The 19,917-nt window shown below is 41.5% G+C and overlaps 2 protein-coding genes across 9 annotated transcripts in view; one reads left to right on the forward strand and one right to left on the reverse strand.

Moving 5' to 3' along the window:
• Positions 1-9,091, reverse strand: part of cpeb3 (cytoplasmic polyadenylation element binding protein 3) — a 44,388-nt gene extending 35,297 nt beyond the window's left edge. For 4 of the 8 annotated variants that reach the window (XM_085183467.1, XM_085183466.1, XM_085183463.1 and 1 more), the window contains exons 1-2: positions 8,957-9,091; positions 6,372-7,273 (exon numbers count right to left, since the gene is read on the reverse strand). In XM_085183467.1, coding sequence (XP_085039593.1) covers positions 6,372-7,262 — 891 coding nt within the window. In that variant the 5' untranslated portion in view covers positions 7,263-7,273; positions 8,957-9,091. The other 4 variants (XM_085183470.1, XM_085183469.1, XM_085183468.1 and 1 more) reach the window with 4 other exon arrangements.
• A 549-nt stretch (positions 9,092-9,640) lies between these two features.
• The window catches only part of marchf5 (membrane-associated ring finger (C3HC4) 5), a 28,531-nt gene continuing 18,254 nt past the window's right edge, over positions 9,641-19,917 (forward strand). The window contains exon 1 of the mRNA XM_085183482.1: positions 9,641-10,102. Coding sequence (XP_085039608.1) covers positions 10,059-10,102 — 44 coding nt within the window. The 5' untranslated portion in view covers positions 9,641-10,058. The remainder of the gene's footprint in view (positions 10,103-19,917) is intronic.

A 19,917-nucleotide genomic window follows, 5' to 3' on the forward strand; every position in this document is an offset into this window, starting at 1 on the left:
ACACATGCACATCTTCTAGTCTTTTTCACTTTCACAACCAATTAGGAAATCAGTCAACGCTTGCCTCAGCTCTTGATTCAACAAACAGGATCATTTGTGAACAGATTAAGACCTGGTGCTGGGATAAGATCCAACTTTCAACCTTTCACTTTCATACTAGAGTGAAACTTTTTTGGATACCATATACTGAAGAACTGTGAAGTTGTTTCTCTGTTTATAAAGCTAATAAAGCCAATAAATCTAAATAATAAATCAAGCATACAAGGACTTAAAGCAGTCTAAAACTGAACCCCAGATTATTATGTAAAGGTTATAAAAGCTGTTCCTTCTTGTCAAGTCAATCAGACAGGAACTCAGCTTCACTTGAGAAAACTGGTTTTGAAACTTCCCTCAATAATTAAAGTTAGATGCTGCAGCTGTCATGAGGTACTGAGAACTTTTGTTCGTGTGTCTTTTGGCATGCATTTCTGCCCGACTGTTCACGAAACCTCTCGAACTTTCAGATCTTGTAAGGCAGGTCGTTCTACTACATCCCAAACAGTCAGTTTAGTACTATATCAGACACCTCAAGGTTAAACAGCTCCCTGCTGATGAAGTGCATGTATTCCTGTTAGGTGTGAATGAATTCATGAGAACAACATGTGTGCCAAAGGTAAGGCCTGAAAGCGCCCAACCGGAGCTAGAGTGGCGCGGCCTTGGCAGCTGTGTCCTGTGTCCGCTGCCTGAGCTGGGCCTACATTGTTTGCACACCACAGCTATTGTTGCCCATTCGGCTGAGCATTCAAAAGTGTTATTCCCCTCACTCTGGACCTGACAGCGCCACACAGATAAAAATCTGCCCACTTGGTACAAACCGTAAACACTTAAAACGCTGAGCTTTTAGTTTCCTCTCCCACCCCTCCTTTCTGACACATATGGATGGACGCGGTGATGGGTAGCAGGTCGGAGAACTCGCAACAGTGAGATATTATGCACTATAAATCGCAGACAGAGCTCATTCTTGAACTCTTTATGCGAGTTCCCAGAGCGTGGAATGCAGGGCCGACTTCATCTAGCTTGACTATGCTGCAGCTCATCTTTCCTTGTGATCCACACATAAGACATAAGAGCATTTATCGGGGAGATCAAGATAAGAAAAAAGCCAAGCATGACTATTTGTTTGTAATAAATGAAGGGTGCTCATAAGGTAGAGGGCTGGCAGATTTATCATTAATATATTTTTTATAAGTTATGCATCATTGTGACCTTCACGACGTCTTCTCTATAGCGCAAGAAAGCGATCGATGAGAAAAGTCCCAAAGGTAACAAGAGAGCATAATCGTTATGATTAAATTACAGGCTCCTGTTTCTCTTAAACAGCATTATAATGAGCCTTCCTAATACTGAATTAAGAATGATTAAATTCAATATGTGCTTTCCACTGAGCAACATATTTTACATAGGCATAATAAATTCATGAACTAAATGTCTGCAGCACATGCAGCAGAGTAGCATCACATTTATGCAAGTGGATCTGCTGAGTCATGATGTCATCATGATAAGCAGCTTTCTAGTTTATGCAATACACTACTGGAAAGTTAAACAATGATTCAAAGATTTCCCCTTTCCAGCAAAACTTTACTGTGTATATATACTTAGTACACTGTCAGTATACTGTATACAAGTATACACACACACGCACTATAATAGACAAAACTAAAGCGAAGTGTACACATTACACCTGTAGGAGCTGCTTGGCTGTGGAAACCAATACCATGAAGCTCCCAGTGCAGTTTTTGCGCTGATGTTAATGACAGGGGTGGTTTGGAGCTCTGCAGTTATTGAGTCAGCAGAGCGTTGGCGACTTTAATGCACTGTGCGCCGCAGCACTCGGTGACCCCACTCTGTAACTTTACGTGGTCAGACTCTTTGTGGCTGAGCTGCTGTGGTTCCTAAATGCTTCCACTTTACAATAACACCACTTACAGACGATCACAGAATGTCAAGCAGGGAAGAAATATCAAGAACTGACTTGTTGCAGTCATGGCATCCTATTACACCATGCTGCTCAAAATTCGATGAGTCTTTTAGGATGAGCCATTCTTTCACAAGTCTGTCTGGCATATGAAAAAGGAACACTTGTTTTTACATGCCATGTGTGCGCACACCTATACCCCATCATAAATTAATCTGAACGGTTTGTTCTACAATTCTTTTGATTTGATTGTTGAATTTAAGACAGAATAAAATAAAATCAAGCAAATACGATCTATCAAAATGTTTGATTACTCAAAAGAAGGAAGTTTTGAGAAGATACTTTGATTTCCCCCAGAAATTTAGACCCTAGTCCTTTTGGTCGAAGCACAAAGTTGCTTTAAAGGTTCTTAATCCCGGAGGAAAGTTCCTAGGGTGGAGGCCTTGGAGTTGTCAGTTAACAAACGGCATGAACCTTTTATCTGGCTCAAGCTGCCATGGGAAAAAAAAGGAAAACTCCATGCCAGCTATACCTTTTTAGATGCATTTGAATACAAGATTCCACCTGTCCGCCTGTCTACTAACACCCTTCTGAATCTGTATGTGATTACAATCACAGAAGGCCAGGGTATCGCCCTGGAAGATCATGTGAATGTGTGTGTCAGGGTTCACACTGACATATTAAAGTGAATTCCACACATTCTCCTACCTTCCGAGCAGCAGCCAGTGTCAGGCGCACACGTGACTGAACCTTCAGCCTGCGCTTCATCGGGAGCATGTGAGTAATACCGAGGGAGATCTAAACTATGACAGCAAGCACACCTGTCACCAGCTGTCCGCGTGGTTACCACAGGGTGTGTACCCTGCCTGCTGCTCATGCAGCAATTTCCCTGAGTTTCACTTCGGTAAACAGGCCAGTCGACATGTGGCATTCTGACCTTGCATCCTGGTGATAACTCCTCTCCAATTATGGCGTTATTGCCAAACAGCTAAGTGTGAACAAAACACACGAAAGAGCAATGAGCCTGTCTGACTAAGAAATGTCTCAAAATAGCTTAAAAACAACAACATTACTGGTGCAATAAAAGTCACTGCCACAGGAGCTGTGAGTTGTAAACATTTTGTTTTGTTTCCTGAAGAGAAACCTTGATCATAACAGCAATATCATGGTGACCAGATATCACAATACATAATATAACAAAAAACGAACTAGAATCAGCTGACTGTATATAAGTCACTACCCTAATTATTCATCTGGCACCACATGAAAGCACAAGGCTGCTATACTTCATCTCTGCGGTCTGCCTGAGTTTCACTTCAGTAAACAGACCACTCCATACAGTGTGACATGTGCCCCCCTGACCTTGTCTCCTGGTGATAACTCCAGCTGTAATCCAGCCAAGTCAAGAGAGCTCGGGCAGAGGCTCTCGGGTCAAGGGAACCGAGTAAAAAAGCCTAAAGAGTCGGACTGACAAACACAATCACTATCTCCTGAAAGGCCTATACATTTCAAGCCGGCTGGAATTTCACCCCGTGTCGAGTCACATTTCATCTGTCCTCTCTGTTCATCTGCATGTACCACTCAGGTCACATGCATCTGCGGCTACTTATCTGAAATAAGCGGTCATAATGTGCAAATACGCATGACTCACAACTTTGTGTCGTTCAGCTTATTGCCAAGTTGCAAATTGGGTAAAATTTCAAATCTTTTGTAACCCTATAACAGAGGCCAAATAAATGTTTGCTGCTCATAATTAGGCGTGTCATTTATTTGATCACAGGCCGGACTGTAGTACCGGTTGTTTCCGGAGTTTATCCGTCTTTTCTCGTGTTTAATATCCTTGCCTGGATTTAAAAACTAGAGTGTAATGAATTAATGTTTCACGACTCCTTAGCATGCACCATCTGCATCATTACCAGACACACAATTTATACAAGTGTGCAAACTCCGGCATAGTTGTCACACTGTATTAATTGCTCTGGTATTTACATACACAAGTTTGCAGGTTTTATAATACATGGTTAACATTACCGAAACTGCCTCCTATCCAAACCATGATCTTATGTTAAACCTAACCATGTAGGTGTTTTTGTTTATTTTAAACAACTTCAGTACAAATGGGTTACGTGATTGAGGATGTATAGACCTCCTATTAAGCTAACTCTTGTGTACGGTCTGTGGGAATCTCCAAATATCCCACATTTTATGAAAGATGTGAGTCGTAGAAGTGTAATATAGAAATTGGATGACTGGGAAATATGCACAGTGAGTCCAGTTACAGTTATATTGATGCAGCTTAAGCCAAAACAATGTAATATATATACAAATTGAGCTTGGGTCCTTCAAGCTCGGGTCCTCTACCAGACGCCTGGGAGCTGTAGGGTCCTTACAGACAATATCTGATCACATTTTAAGTTGGCTTATTTGGAAAAGAACAAACAAGGCAGACACGTGATTACCCATTTGAGAAGGTAATGCAGTATTTGGACTGGCAATGTCTCTTCTTCCAACAGACAAGTTAATGAAGGCCGGCTCAAAGAGACCCTGCTCTCGAGTTTTCACACATACAATCTTAAGTATGGGCCAAGCGACGGGAAGTAACACTGCTAACATGCCAGTGCGGAACATTTCACTTTAAAGCCAGATATACAGTCTTTATGTGGGTGTTTATGCCCCTGATACCTTTACCCGTTTATCTGTTACCGTTACTGTGGCTGATGCTGGTGCTATTAATCTACAGCCTCAAGTAGTAGTAGTACGTTGTATTTGGACTTTTTAAAATAACAATTACTGACAGCTTTCTGTCTTAACATAAGAACTAATTAATTTGTATACCCCGCCCGTGCGGATTTTTTGACCCTGAATAACACTCTTGCTATCTTCCGGGTTGGACCTGCGAGTCATTTTCATACCGCCTACTTTTCCACCACAGGCCAATCAAATCATTGTATGTTACCTTCAAGTACTGTGAAAAATGTTTGCAATAATGACGAAGCTTACATGATAACGAAGACGGTACTGATACATATTTTCTCAAACATAATGCAGCCTTCAGTTGCCAGCATTAGTTACGACATATTATTTACTGACTTAAACACAACATGTCACTTATTCAGTGATCAAGCGGACACGACCCCGCCGCACTGAAAGTCTATAGCGCTGCCGTAAATATGCGAATATAGAGGGTAACGAGGAGCACTTGAATGCATCGTGTGTCCTTTAAACCCCACTGAGCGTGAGCTGGCGCAGGAAAAATAACTATTAAGTCCAATGAATCGTGTCTATTTCTAGCACTGATTTGGCATGTTTCTTTTCGACTGCATAAACAATCCGTGATTAATACTTAAAGGTCACTGTTGTATCTGACTGTGAATCGACTTAAACAAACACAATCTCCCGGCACATACAAGCCACATAACGCTGACAGCTACCGGTGTTGTGCCAAAAAGTGATTGTCTGCCAAAAACTGATTTCCAATGTTTCTGTGTATTTTTTCTGTGTAATATCTTTACGTATGTTCGTAAATACACTTCGGTGAATAGGGTTTACAGAGGGGTTATATAGAGAATTAAAAAATTATCCGTTTTTCAAGTATCTTTACAACTCTGTGTTATTGTACTTACATTATAACCAATCCGGTCCTTTATCCCCACTTAAAATATTTTTACAGAACTATTGTAATATTTGCTGCCATTTCTGCTGTCCTCTTGGCCAGCTCACTCTTACAAAAGACATTTTAATGTTAATGAGATTTTTTTTAACTGCATAAATAAAGGTTATATAAATGTCGCTGCCAAAAACTGATTGCGGCTTCTACCCTGTTACACGAATGTTGTTTGTGGCTCAAGATGACTTTATGTCATCCATAAGCGATGCATTTGACATATGTTTCACATATTATAGCCCAACAAGTTACTTATAGCAGTTTAAATACAAGCAATCAGTTTTTGGCAAATACCGGAAATCAGTTTTTGGCAGACAATCACTTTTTGGCACAACACCGGCAAAACCCGACTTTCAAGTAAACCGCATCAAGTCGCTGCTTAGAAACTGTCCGCATTTAACGTAAACGTTGAAATTGATATGGGAGTCAGTTTTTTTAAAACCAACAACAACAACAAAGCCCACAGACATTTGACCACGTTTATGATGGATGTGGGGAAGTAATTTGAATAACTAAAAAACATTCACGTACGCTGATGACCTGTAAGGACTTCGTGGTGCTGCTGAGCTCAGGGTGATCTAACTTTTCTGTAGTTCTATCTCAGGCACTTTTGGCTTATATAGATAGACATATATTTATATATATAAACAGACCCTCACATGGCACTTATAGTGCCAGGGAGAGCAATCACAGACTGAAACATAAAGCCTGGGCCTATACTGGGCCTTCTCTTACACCAGGGGAAGTGTTTACCTGGAAAGGCAGTATGCTGTTGCTGTTGTCAGTCCTGAATGCGCCGTCCTCCATCCAGGGTTTGGGGCCGAGTGGACCGGGTCGTGGGAATTTTGGGGGTGCTATAACATTGCTGCTATAGGGCTTTTTCATTGGGGAGATTGGGTTCAGGGGTGACGGCACTCCGACGCCGACTCCAACCCCGACCCCTACCCCGACACCCACCGCTCTGCGTGGGTCCCTGCCTGGCTGCAGCCCGCTCCAGGGGTTCGAGGCTGTGCTCCACGCCGCGTTTTGGTGATTATTCCAAGCGGACGACGAAGGAGAAGACGACGACGAGGTCCCCTTGCTGTTATTCATGATGGTCTGATAAGCGTTTCTCTGTGGGAACGGCCCTTGGTTGGGGCTGACGGGGGATCTCCTCTGCTGGGGCTGCTGCTGCTGGGCTTGCTGCTGATGCTGTTGCGACTGGGGAGCCAGACCGATCTGCGGAGAGAAATTACCCCCGAATACCGGGTTGACGTGGTGGGGGAAGTTCTGGAAAAGCATCGTCCCGTTCACGGAGGGTATTCCCTGGAAAAAGCTATCGTCCACGGCATTTGTGGTTCCAGTGGACCAAGTGCTCCCAAACGATGACGGAGGGGAGGAAAGGGGGCCGCCGGTCTCCTGCGGCTGGTGGTGGAAGCTCAAGCCGGGTAGGATCGGCGACTCCATCGGCGCTTTGTCCTTGCTGCCGCTGCTCAGCGCTGAAGCCGCTTGGTTGTTCCCGGTCGACGGACTCTCCGACTCGGATGAAGAAGAAGCGGGCTCCGATGACGGGGTCGGGGTGGAGGGAGGAGGGTCTGCTTGTGTCGGATCTTGCTGATGGTGAGGCTGGGCTTTGTTTTTGTCCATCAGTAAATCATCCTGCATGGTTTGCTGAGCTGCAACAGGGGGGAAAAGATACGAGGAGTTATTATTATTATTGTAACTCAGGAGCTCATGCACCGGGCTTGCCGGGCTTCTGTAGAATCTGATGAACTGGGACAACTCCGAGAAGGATATGATGTTAGAGGGACCAGCCAGCTGCAAAGCGAATGCGTGATCACCCATTTAGACGAAAAGAAGAAGAAGGAGAAGAAGACGAGGACGAGGAAAAAGCCCCACTTCCCAAGACCAGAATGATTCAGAAATCCCGCAAATTATACACGGAGCATAGTATGGCAGCAGATATTCACCAGATTTCGCCACGTCTCGTTTTTCCCTTCCACACAGGAACTCCGGAGCTGCAACGTGAAACTGATTCAGTGTGTGTGCCTGTGTGCGTGTTTTTGCCCAAGGACCTCCCCTATATTCATTTACATACGTCAGTAAATACAGCTGTCCTTCAACAAGGTTAAAGCCACTTCTACCTTAACCTACACACACACACGACCACAGAGGGTTTTTATTTTTAATTTATTTTTAAATAACACCCAAAAAGGCGCACACGGTCTTTTTTACGCATCAGAAATTAGGTGACGCACCTGAACCAATTGAATCGGTTGTCATAAAAAAATACAATGTCTCTAGAATAAAAAAACAAAGTGGATATACAATCATTTAATAAAGACGACGAAGTTTACTGAGCAAATACGATCATAAAGAAAATAATAGCTTCTGCTTTAGACTCCTAGAAGGGATTTAGAGCGCAAAGAGAGACTCTGCCCGAGGTCCGCATTGACACAGCCACGGGTTGGCATTTACATAGTACAATATGTACCTTGCATTTGCAGTCAATAACTTTTAAACTAGGGCTGGAATTTAACTGAAAGTCTACTCTGTCTAAAGTAAGAGGCTTTACCTTTCATGCCAAATTATCCCCTCTTTGCATTTGGAGACAACGCCTTGGAAAAGCCCAATTAACATACACGACCTGCACTATTATCCCGTCAGCAAATTTACATTTAGAATTACATTAAGTGCCAAACACGCCTGGTAATCTCAACAATGAGCAGGCAGGGCAAGCAGAAATGTCAAACACAGCAAGATACTCTGATCAGGGAAACGAAATTAAGCAGCTGAGTATATATTCTGCCAGCTGGAGCAAAAGGCACAACTATGAGATATGACACTTTGGTTTCAAATCATTGTCAGACTCATCTGGTCTGTTGATCGGAAACTGTCTCCAGAGAGCTAACATACAACCTACACACAGGCCTGTCAATAGTAGTCTCTAGACTGACATAACAGACCATTTCAGTGCTATAATGACAGCAACACAAGTAAGAATTTCATGTTTAATCGCAACAGCATTCGTTACAGATACACTCTCACCCACCCCACCAGTTAATCCGTGTTTTCTCCTCCAGGATCTCCCGATTCCAAGGTCATCAAAGAAGCACAATCAGCAGGCTGTACAGTGGCTCACCTCACCGGCTCTTTACCACACACACAAGGCAAAACCTGACCCTTCAGCTGCCTGTTTATCGCGCTGATCGAGGCACCCGATATACATTTCATCAAGCTGTCTTGTCTTGAAATCCCTCTGTATAATCCACATGCTCCCCCTCCCTCCACAAAAACGACAAAACAGCATGCACACACAGTCTGGTTTTCTCTTTGCCTAACATGAAGTTTGAATTTACCTTTATCGTTCACCTTTTGGGGACTCTGTAAATAAAGATATTTCTTGTTTGCCTCGTCTGGGTTTAGATATGACAAACGAGCTACCCTTGTGCCGAGGTAGTCAGCAGTTGCTTGAACAGCTGATTGACTGCGGCGCATGGACGCTGGCGAGTAGCCTGCTGGGAGTTGTAGTTTCAAACGATAAAGTGGCCGGTCAGCAAAGGTGTCTGTCTTTCTGTCTGTCAGTTCCATTGAATTTAGTGTAACTTATACTGTATACTTTTTTTAAACAGACACATTATAGGAAAACAAACGAGCACAAAAGATAGAAAAACATTATGTTTTAAAAATATGTTCTCACATTCACAGATTGTCTTCTAAATATGTATAATCAGTTCTCACGCAATCACATTATGGATAAGGTTTCCTCTCTGAGATTATTGGACCGTATTTGTCACATTATTGTATTTGTCGTGGTTCACACTCGCGTACACGCATGTGCGAACGGGAATAACTACATTCGCAGTGCGTACTAGTAATGGCTATACACCTCTAATAGTCTTTCTTGGCAACTCTGGAGATGATTCAGAGCTTTTATTTGGGCATTCGGCGAAGAGATAAATAAAGCGAGAGGAGAGAGAGACATTGTGAAACTACATTTCCCATGCTCGACTTTGCGGCGCTTGCTTTGTTTTGATTACGTAGATGCGCACCGACGTGGTGTCTTTGCGTTACCTCAGAGACAGCCTGTCAATGGAGTCAAACGGTCACGCCAAACGAGGCCGTGGCAGATGTAAAGAAGAATTTTGCCCGAAATAACCCGTCGAACGCATATAAGTGTTACGTAGACTGCGTCGGAGGAGGAGGAATATTTTTTTGATTAAAAAAATACCGGTTCGTTTGCGGGTGTTGCACCGCATCTCGACGAAGGCCTATGTAGCTTGTTAGCATTAGTTCAACAGCTAACTTGCTAGCAGGTGCTTTTTGTTTTTTTGTGGGGTTTTTTCTACGTCGACTTTAGCTGCAACAAATTAACGAGAACTAAATTTTGAATGTTTTACCTGTAACGCAATTAATTTCCGCCAAGAAGACAACGTCTGAACCTTTTTGGCCTCTACGACAATGGCGGAACAGAACGCAGTTGGTATGCAGCAGAATTTGGACAGGTGAGTTCAAGTTTGGGGCTAGCATGCTAATGGAAGCCACATAGCTAAACTTCAAAACAAAACAGTCGTCAAGAAAAATTGGGGGATGGTATTGTCAGAATACCGTCCCCCAATTTAGGCTTTAAGTGAGACACTATCATTTTTTAACAGGACACGAACTTTCAACTCAGCTCTGGATATCATTAAGTTTGCCTGGCCAGGGTATTTTTAGTTTACAAAGGAAGTCCTGGACTCCTAGCTCTGCCAATGAATTGGTGGATATTGTGTTAAGTAATCACTTTAACTTTCTATGGCCAGTTCTTTTGTGTTCTCAAACTGGATACAATTCATAAGGCCATGGAGAAATGTCCAAATATTTGGCTTATTAACTATTGACCCTTAGGCAGGACCCCGCGTCCAGTAAAATACCTGAAAATGTCACGTTCATAGTTCAGAACAAACATGCTTATCTGTGTTACATCAGACACTGAATGTAATTTCTGTGGCAGCTGAAACGTTCATTAATTTCGAGGAGAATCCTTTCTTTAGTAAGATGTCTGAACAAAGTTTGTTTTTACGTACTTGTACAAAAGCGAAAATCAGATACAAGGTGCTCTAAAATGTTTGCGGTCAAGTAGAACAAAAGGAGAACACGTGAATGTAACCGAGGAGCAAGATCAGAACTCCACAAGTTCATATACTATACACACTCATATATAAGAAAAGAATACAAAACACTTACATCATGGGGAATAATTTTATGTTATACAATCAGCGTCAACAGACGCAAATGTAATTGGAAGCAGATGAGAAGCTGTTTCTGTAGCCAGCAACAAAGCAAGTCTGCTTAAACATATTTTCATCAATGCTTTATCACCATGTTATAGCTGGGATATTTCACAACAGAAAGAAGAAGTTCAACCATGGTTTCTGTGAGGCAGCATTCTGGTCAAAAAGGGTCTCCTTTCACTTTCATCATGACAGAGAGTAGAAGTTTATCAACAGGCCGAACCTCAGTGGCGTTATGGAGTGTAAAGCCACAGAATAGAAAGCTTTTAGTTCACTTGAAGCTGTATGAGGTCTACACTTGATCAAAGGTGCTTTTATTCTCTAGTATAGACACAGCTTCCCTATAGTTTGCCTTCAGATCCACACCTTGAAGGCATTTTCAATATTTGTCATCTGCCAAACTCCTGCAGCGACAAGTTAAATTCCTTTTCAGAAAAGAATTAATCAGCTTGTGTTCAACTTTGTTTTTGTTTAATCTTACTTTCAGCATTTCGAATTGCTTTTAGTCATTGCTTATAAAGGATGAAGAGAAAAGATAACTTTACGTGGCAAAGTGTAATTCATGATGCAATTCTTAAAACAGAAGTTAAACAATTTCCCTGTCAAAGCAGCTATACTTTTGCTTTGCAAATACCTACCATATTGTAGTTTAAGTAATGAGGCTAAAGCTTAACTCACCTAACAGGTTTATATACTGTAAGGCTACCTTCACACTGCAGGTCTTAATGCTCAGTTCCGATTTTTTGATCAAATTTTTCGTCTGCTTGTTCACACTACAAATAAAATGTGGCAGCAAACGCTCTAGTGTGAACCCTCAAAGCGGCCCGCATGAGCAAAAGAAGACGTCACACAGCGCGCTATGTTTAGACCCAGAGCAAACAGTATTGTTTGACTGATGGCCCTTAATATAAAGACTTGTTTTGGACTTTACGTTTCCCAATTTTGCTTTAAGTTATAAAGTTATTTTGTTATTTACATATGGCCTAATAATTATCCTTATTGCTGTTTTAGAGAGGAGTAGTGCTTCAAAGGATAGTTGCAGATTTCTGTCAGAATCTGCAGATTATACAGTACAAATAAAATGTTCACGTTTCTCCAACGTTGTCTTCCCAACAGTTTCCCTAACATCTACACTGGATGGCCAGGAAGTGTTCGCGATGTCTTCTCCGGCGCTGATAATTGGCGTCTGTCTTGTGTCAGTGACGTAAAAGACGGATTTCATGTGAAATGACGGTTCAAACAGCAGTCGCTTTCTAAAACATCAGATATGTATCGGATTCAGTACCACATACAAAAGTGACCCAGGTCGGATTTGAAAATATCGGATTTGTGCTGTTCACACTGTCATACCATGATCGGATATGGGTCGCATAGGGTCAAAAAAGTCGGATTTGATGCGTTTTCGCCTGCAGTGTGAACGTAGCCTAAGAGACATTTAATGAGACACAAAAGAAGTATAAATTTTGCACGTGTTTGGAGCATTGTGTTTGTGGCCGTGGGTTGATATGATGTCGTGTAGGTTTGGCTCCTGCTGCCAGATAAACTTTCTCATTTGCAGTGATTTCTTACATCACCAAGTTTTTAGTTAAAAGCCCCTGCATATGTACGATAGGGAAAACTCAATTTTAGTTTACTGACTTGGTGGCCTTTATTCGTACTGCACTCAATTCAACAATTCTAGTAAAAAGCGTCAATTTAATCAGCTAAACAAACCTGAGTGGGTAGTTGGCGTCACGCGGCCTTCAGTTAAATCACCATTTCAGAGTTGTGATCTCATCTGCCCAGAAAGATCGGTCAACAACAGCACTTGCTTTGTGATATGTTTTGAAATACAAAGTAATCCAAGTCAGAGATTTGGAGGAGTGTTTTGTTGGGGTTACAAAATGTCTGTGAAAAAGGCCAAGTCATGCAAGTTATTATGTTACCTCTGTTTATATTGGCAATACACAAAAGTAAAGGACACAGACAAATCCTTGAGTGCTATATATTGTTAGTTGTGATAAAATCTTATCGTTCAAGAAAGGAGGGAGTTATGTTTTTAATTTGGACGTTGGTGAATCTTAAATATTACTAATCAGACTGCCTGTGGGTTTTTTTTCAGTATGCAAAAACACAACGGGCGTTCATGGGTATGATTAACTTCTTTGTTTATGTCACAGTGACATGACACCCTTTCCAAGTCTTCTCATGTTGCATGTGTGACCTGAATCTTTGTTTGTTGGGGGTGAGGTGATGTGTGCCATTTCCTTTAAAATAGCGTATGCTGTCTGTAAAAGACTTGGCACACAAGTAACGCAGCAATATTGAGTCAATATTGAACATTGGACTTTGAAATCATTTCCCAGGCACATAGTACAGTGGCAGAAAAGAAAGGAAGGGCCCATGATCATTGTGAAACGTGCTTTAGCTGCGTGTTGCTGGTGCGTAGCAGAGGCAATAACCCGTGCAATGTTTGAGTAGCCAAAGGCAGGAAGATGTATGTCATGTCTGCTTACTCCTAGACAGTTGTGTACCCAGCCTCTATCACTGACAAACATGAGGCTCCAGAGGCTCTTATTTGGACCTGCCACAAACAGCCAGCTGCCTCTGCAATGCAGTGTTTCACAAATGGAAGTAGGAAGCACATTTTAATCCAGCCTTACCTTTTTTATTTTATTTATTTATACAGAACCTACATGTTTTATTCTTTTCTTGCTGACCCCATTGATCTCTGCGTGAATGGGTCGATAAATATGTGCTGTGCGTGCGCTAAGAACAACTGACCTTACAGTCATGATTTTGCAGTTTTAATATGGAACATTGTCAGCTTCTGCAGGCTCTTTTTTGACCTTATCAAACAGTTGAGTGATGATTTGATATTTTTTCCTTTTAATGGAAAACAACTGCAGAGACTTGGTTATTTTGTTTGCATGGAGTAGATTAATGACATGTTCCAAGAAACAAATCAGTGGCTGGTCAGCATGTCTTTCCTTGGTAACCCACAGTTTGCATAAATAAGCTGTATTAGCCAGCATTAATGCCAGTGGAAGCTCATGCCACATTTTAAGATAGCTGGTTTAGATAACAGGCTTGAGTTATTTAAATCACAAACTAACAAGAATATCCTGTATCTGTTGTTTGCCCCAAATCAATGCTTTCTCAGTGCTGTTTGAGCCTTCATAGGTTTTTATGTACCACCAAAAATTACATTTAAACATTGAATCTGTGGCACGTCACTGCAAAAGGTTTTTATTAATAAAGTGGAGTAATTCACCACTTGGCTTTTTGTGTGTGTTAACTTTGGACACTAGCCACTCAAAGGCTATTTAAAGCATCCTTTTACTTTGTCGTACACCACAGATCACAACGCTTTGTGGCGATACTAAAAGCACATGCATTTCTTTCCTTAGGTAGTGCCCTCATGTTGTAATAGTTTCCTTGTTTGATATTTCATTGAACTGAACTTTACTTAAATTTGAGATTCTGCTGTGTTTCATGTCAGACTCTTACACACTGGATATTAATATAAATAAGCCTCAGACTAATAAAATAGCTGTAATGATTAAAATGTTTTTCCAGAGACTGTCATTGAAGTGTTGATTGGTATTGGTATTTTTAGAAGCTGAAGTTGCTACATTCAGTTGCACAATATTGAAAGGAGGACACTGTGTTATGTTATCAGACTTGTTTATTAAAGACCCATCACTCTAAAACCATGGAGACTTTTAGAGTCATTATTCCAGCTAATGACTTGTTTAACCCTCTGGCGTCCGGGGTTTAATTGGCTGTTTTTCACTACTTTTGATAGTACATTTATATTTCACCTTTAAAAGTATTTACCCCTCCTTGTTTGATATTATTCTTTTCAGCACAACCTTACATGTCTGAAGTTACCCTTATGTTTTTTTCGTTTTGGTATACTGCATTAACACAGTTGATCTAAAATCCCAAAGAACTCAACCACAAACATGTTTAACATATCGTTTTCATAACTTGGAATGCAAATATAAATTTAAAAGATAAATTTAAGAGCACATGAAAGGCCTAAAACCTGAAGACCTGACAACACACCTCGTGTTTTTTCTCCTGGAAACAGTGTTTACATTGCAATCTGCCTTTGGTGGCTTTTTGGCTGGAAACAGTAGTGCCCTCATTGTTTTGACACTCAAACAACCGCAATTGACCCTGTGCACGAGAAAATGCTAACTTCCTGGTTTGAGACCGGATGTGGGGTTGTATATTTCCGGTAGCTTTACTTTGCGGTCAATCGCTACTGCGAAGATATACTCCAAAATCATGTCCAAAACTCGAAAACGGAAAGATCGCGTTAAGTTACAAAGAGCAGAAGGTGGGAACACTCACCACTGTTGTCATAAAAAAATCTAATGATCAATTTTGACATTTAAAGAGTTTAAATCGATCAGTTGTTTACATCACTCAACATAAGCAGAACTGCATTACTGCAGCAGAAGACACATCGTCCACATTCAGAAGTATCTCTGTATAGTGACTGGTCTTATGATTTAAACAGGCAAATGTTCAGCATTCAAACTACAGGTGAAGAATAGTCAAACAGATGTTTCCCCGTTATGTCGAGATCAGCTAGTCAAGTACACACGTACACAGCATGTTAATGAACCGTGAAAAAAAGCCACACAAAAAATTAATGATTGCTGGTAACGGTTTCTATACATTAGTATTTACGAAGGGTATGTTGTGACTTACCTTCAAAATTACAGCGGTCCCTCGCTATAACGCGGTTCACCTTTCACCTCGCTGTTTCACAGATTTTTTAGTGCAAGTTTGCATGCTTATTTTTTTTTTACGTCACATTGTGTCCTGCGTCCTGATCGCTGCAGACGATCTCCTCCGTGACGTCTCTCCTGTACAGTACAGATTCGCTGCATCGATCACTAGCAGTGTGACTCTGAAGTGCAGTACTGTATGTCCACGAAACGTTTTGCACCGTCAAAAAATAAAATTGGCTACTTGATTTCACCCATCACTGGTTATTTTTAGAACATAACACCCGCGATAAACGAGGGACAGCTGAGAAATATAACATTTGAATCCCTTTTCTCTTTTGCCCTGAGGCGCGTGGATAAATATCGACAAGTCGATGACATCATGATTCATGACATCATTTACAGATATATTGGGTGAATGCCCGAGACATCTATAGAAATGTAAATCGCCGCTTGATTTATTCATTTGCTTAACTTGTTTTGGACCGTAAACAGGGCGCGAATAGGACACCGGAAACAAAGCTCCCCACAGGAGTTTCCGCACCGGAAGTAGCATATGCTAACGTGCACATAGGCTATACACTAAATACACAAGACAAAAAAACACACCAGCAATATTCCAAACACACTAAATGTCACAAATCTCTCTCGTCTTAAAAATCGCTATCCAAATCCCTCACTCTCTCACTCGCTCTCTCACTGCCATCATTCTTCCTAAACAACCAAATGTCACGTGTCACCTTATTAATTTTTTGATTGGTTCACATGGTAAATTTTTCCACAAATGGGAAAAAGGCGTCATGTGTGTTTTTGTTTTTCTCGCAAGAACTTGCTGTCTTACCGTACTGAATACTATCGCAACTTACCGTTGCGATAGTATTCAGAAAAAAGCATTTTATACATACACAATTTTAAAAACTAGCATGTAGTTTGAAGTCTGCACTTTCAACACAAGTTGAAATGGAGACTTGGCGTGCATCTTGTTGCTATGGAATCTTAAATTGGGTATGTGATTTGGACATACTGGCTCGTCTATCGACCCCAGAGGGTTAATTTGATACTGACACACAAAGCTTAATGCAATACTAACGCTTTGAGCTGTTATTTGACCAGCTTGGACAAGACTACATTGTGATTTCATAAAAGCCATTCAAGGACTTAACTTTACTTTAAGATCTTTGTGGACCAGAGTCTGGTGCTCTGCCTTTATAGTGGGGAGCTTCCAGTCTTCCCACAGTCACATGATCATTGCTGAGTTAAAGGAGCCTTTGTGGGGTGGCTTATGCTCTTCTTGAGGACAGGAGCCTGGCTTGTGAGACGATGAGAAAGTCACACTTAATACTAATATTAAGATTGGCCTTAATATCTCAGTGTCAATCACATCATGGCCATTCCTGCATAGTGTACCTTAAGACCCCATGTCTGTGTCAGCTTGGAGCTTTCTTCTATTATCAGAATAAAATCCACAGCTGAGGTGAAACGCGTGACAGTGACGCTGCTCGACAGGATCCACAGTGTCTCTGTGCTGCACATTCTTTTGATCCCGCGAGCTTGAAGGGTTTTCAAAATAACTGCCGAAATAAAAATGATAATATGCATTGCTGCTCGCCCGCCCTTGAAGTTTCAAAGCAGTCTCTGTGCATTAGGTGGATTAAAGCTTTATTGTAAAAACAGCAGAGACCCACATGAGTTTGCCTGTTTAACATGTAAATAACTTGGTGATACAGGAGGTCACCTTCCTTCAGTGGATTTCAGCCTCGTCACCATCATCGAGTCTCTGTGTTCTTGAAAGTCCTTCAGCAACTTTATTAGCAATAATTCAGCATGTCAATCTGCAGATTTTACGTCATCGTTTCAACATTTAAAATTGATCTTTTCATTGCATATAGGGTTAACATATTTAGAAAATTGTTGCATTCTGATATACAAGCCTGGTTGGTTTTTTTTTTGTTTTTTTTTTATATATCAGACTGCACAGGATTTCTCAGTATGCAGTCGTCATTTTGGCTTATCTGGCTGACTGTTCTGTTAAACAGGGCTGAGGCGACGGCAAGCCAGAGATTAAGGTTTCGCACAGAAGATAGTGTTTCACTGCTGTTGTAATAGGTTCTGTCATGCTCTGGGGCTGGGTTACAGGAACAAGAGCCAGTGAATCTAAGGTAGAGCTGGGTTTTGTTCTCCGCTGTTGTGTTTCTGTGGAGACGTCTGTCCACCGTTCTACTCTGCGTCTCATCATCACTTTTTTTTTTTTTTTTTAAACGGCAGCCTCATTTTCAGTCTGCAGTGTCTTTGAAGATCCCGTGGTGTCGCACATAGATTCCTATGATGCATTTTTTATATTTGTTTTTTTCAGTTTTGCATTGCAGATCAACGCGAGAACCCTATTTGAATTAAATTGAGTATGATGCCAGTACACATACATAGGGAGGGGTCAGCTATAGGGTGAACCGCAGTAAAGACTGTAGATATGATCTTGAATGGGGGGTGATGTTTCCATCACACCACACATTCTCACTGACATGTCATCTGATCACCTCGACCTGGAGTGTCCTCTCCTGCGTTGTCATATTTTATTCAACACCAGGGGAGTATTGACAAATAATTCATTGGAGGTAGCTACCTGAGCAAATAATTCAAATGTTGGTCATGCTGTCTTTGACAGAGGACCCCCCCCCCCCCCCCCCAATACTCTGCTGTGGCCCCAGTAATGGAGCACATCTAGCTGTCAGTATGGTGGTGGGAGCCTACAGATTTGGCATCCATTATGGTGTTACATAGGGATATGCTGAGTGTTGCTAGTGGTGGTCAACAAGGAAAATGTTGCTCTAAACTAACCAGTTTTTTTTCCCCTCTCTTGAATAAAGTTAAGGAAAGTCACCAAATTGTTTCCATGCTTCATCCCTGCTATGCATGCAATGAAGTTCTTTTTAAAAAAATAGTACTTCTGCATGCCATGAAGGGATTCAACAAATGGAGCTGGGGTGGGGGTATTTCTAAAATTCCTGGTGTAAGAAACATTTTTTACTTCCTTGTGAAAGTAAAGAGGTTTTCCCTGTTCCTGTTATACCTGTGGTTTAAAAACAGGAAATGGAAGAGTAAACTGTAGCTACAGCAGGTCAGACACAGGCACCTTCTTCTGCGGTGTGCTTTGGTTAGGTGTCTTACTGTTGGGTTGACCTTTGGAATAGTAATCTGCTAGAATTCTGAGCACAAATAATTCATAATGTGAATGATACCAAAATTAGATCATCACAAACTATGGGTGGGAAGGGGGCCGGGGGGGGGGGGGTTCTTAATCAGTGTTTTTCTACTGTGTGTATGCCAGAGATTTATGGGAGGTGTGTGTAGACTAATAATTTTTTCATTCATCCAGTGAAATGCCAGCTGTTCAAGGTTCAGAGTAATTATGAAAATGAGATCATAAATCTCACACACAAATGGGTCACAGGCAGCAGTCAGCTACCAAACCAGTGGATCGCCTAGCAACAGGCTAGTTTAAAAAAAACCCTAAATTTAAAACATTTTTAAGTTTTTAAAACCACATTTTTAAGTGGTTTTCCTTCATTTCTGCAAACTGCCAAATAGAAGTCTTTGTCTATCTGTTAGCTCTGCGACAGAATGGCAACCTGTCCAGGATGTACCCTGCCTCTCGCCCTAAGACAGCTGGAATAGACTCAGCCCCCCTGCGACCCTGAAAAGGATAAGCGGAAGTGGATGGATGGATGATTAGAAAACCATAATCAGTATATTTTGATGATATGATATGTACCCCAGACAGTATCACAGTATTACACAGATGAGTAACTTGGAAGGACTCCCCCCCCCCCCCGGATAAACAAATCCACGAAAGCTGATTATTTTGGGATATCTAAAGTAATTGCACTCTGCTTTTAGGTTCTTTTCAGGCGGACAGTGCAGATCGGTGGCATCAGCCTTGTTTCTTGCTGACATTTCTCCTCCGGATGTGCATGTGTGGCGCAAGTTGTCTGACAGGTTGTCAATGAGGAAAGGAGATGCGCACAGCAAGATACTGTTCATAGGCAAATGTTCATGGTATGATAGCCATCAAGTTTCATATCATATTAATCCTTGAAAACCAGTATACTGTTGCAACCGGAGAACCAGTAGAACTCCCTTGAGCTTGGCAGAGTCGAGACTCTAGACATGCTGTTGATTTACTTACATCAATTATTCAGATCTAACCTGTGAAGGTTTTCATGAGTTGATGGCAGCTGAAGTGAGGTTCTGCGGATTCTCAAACTGAGCTATATGCAGTGAGACACCCTGGTGGTGACCCATCCAGCCAGTCGCACGTTGCTGATT

This window comes from Neolamprologus multifasciatus, chromosome 13, assembly GCF_963576455.1.
Source record: "Neolamprologus multifasciatus chromosome 13, fNeoMul1.2, whole genome shotgun sequence".
In the NCBI taxonomy this organism is placed as follows: domain Eukaryota; kingdom Metazoa; phylum Chordata; class Actinopteri; order Cichliformes; family Cichlidae; genus Neolamprologus; species Neolamprologus multifasciatus.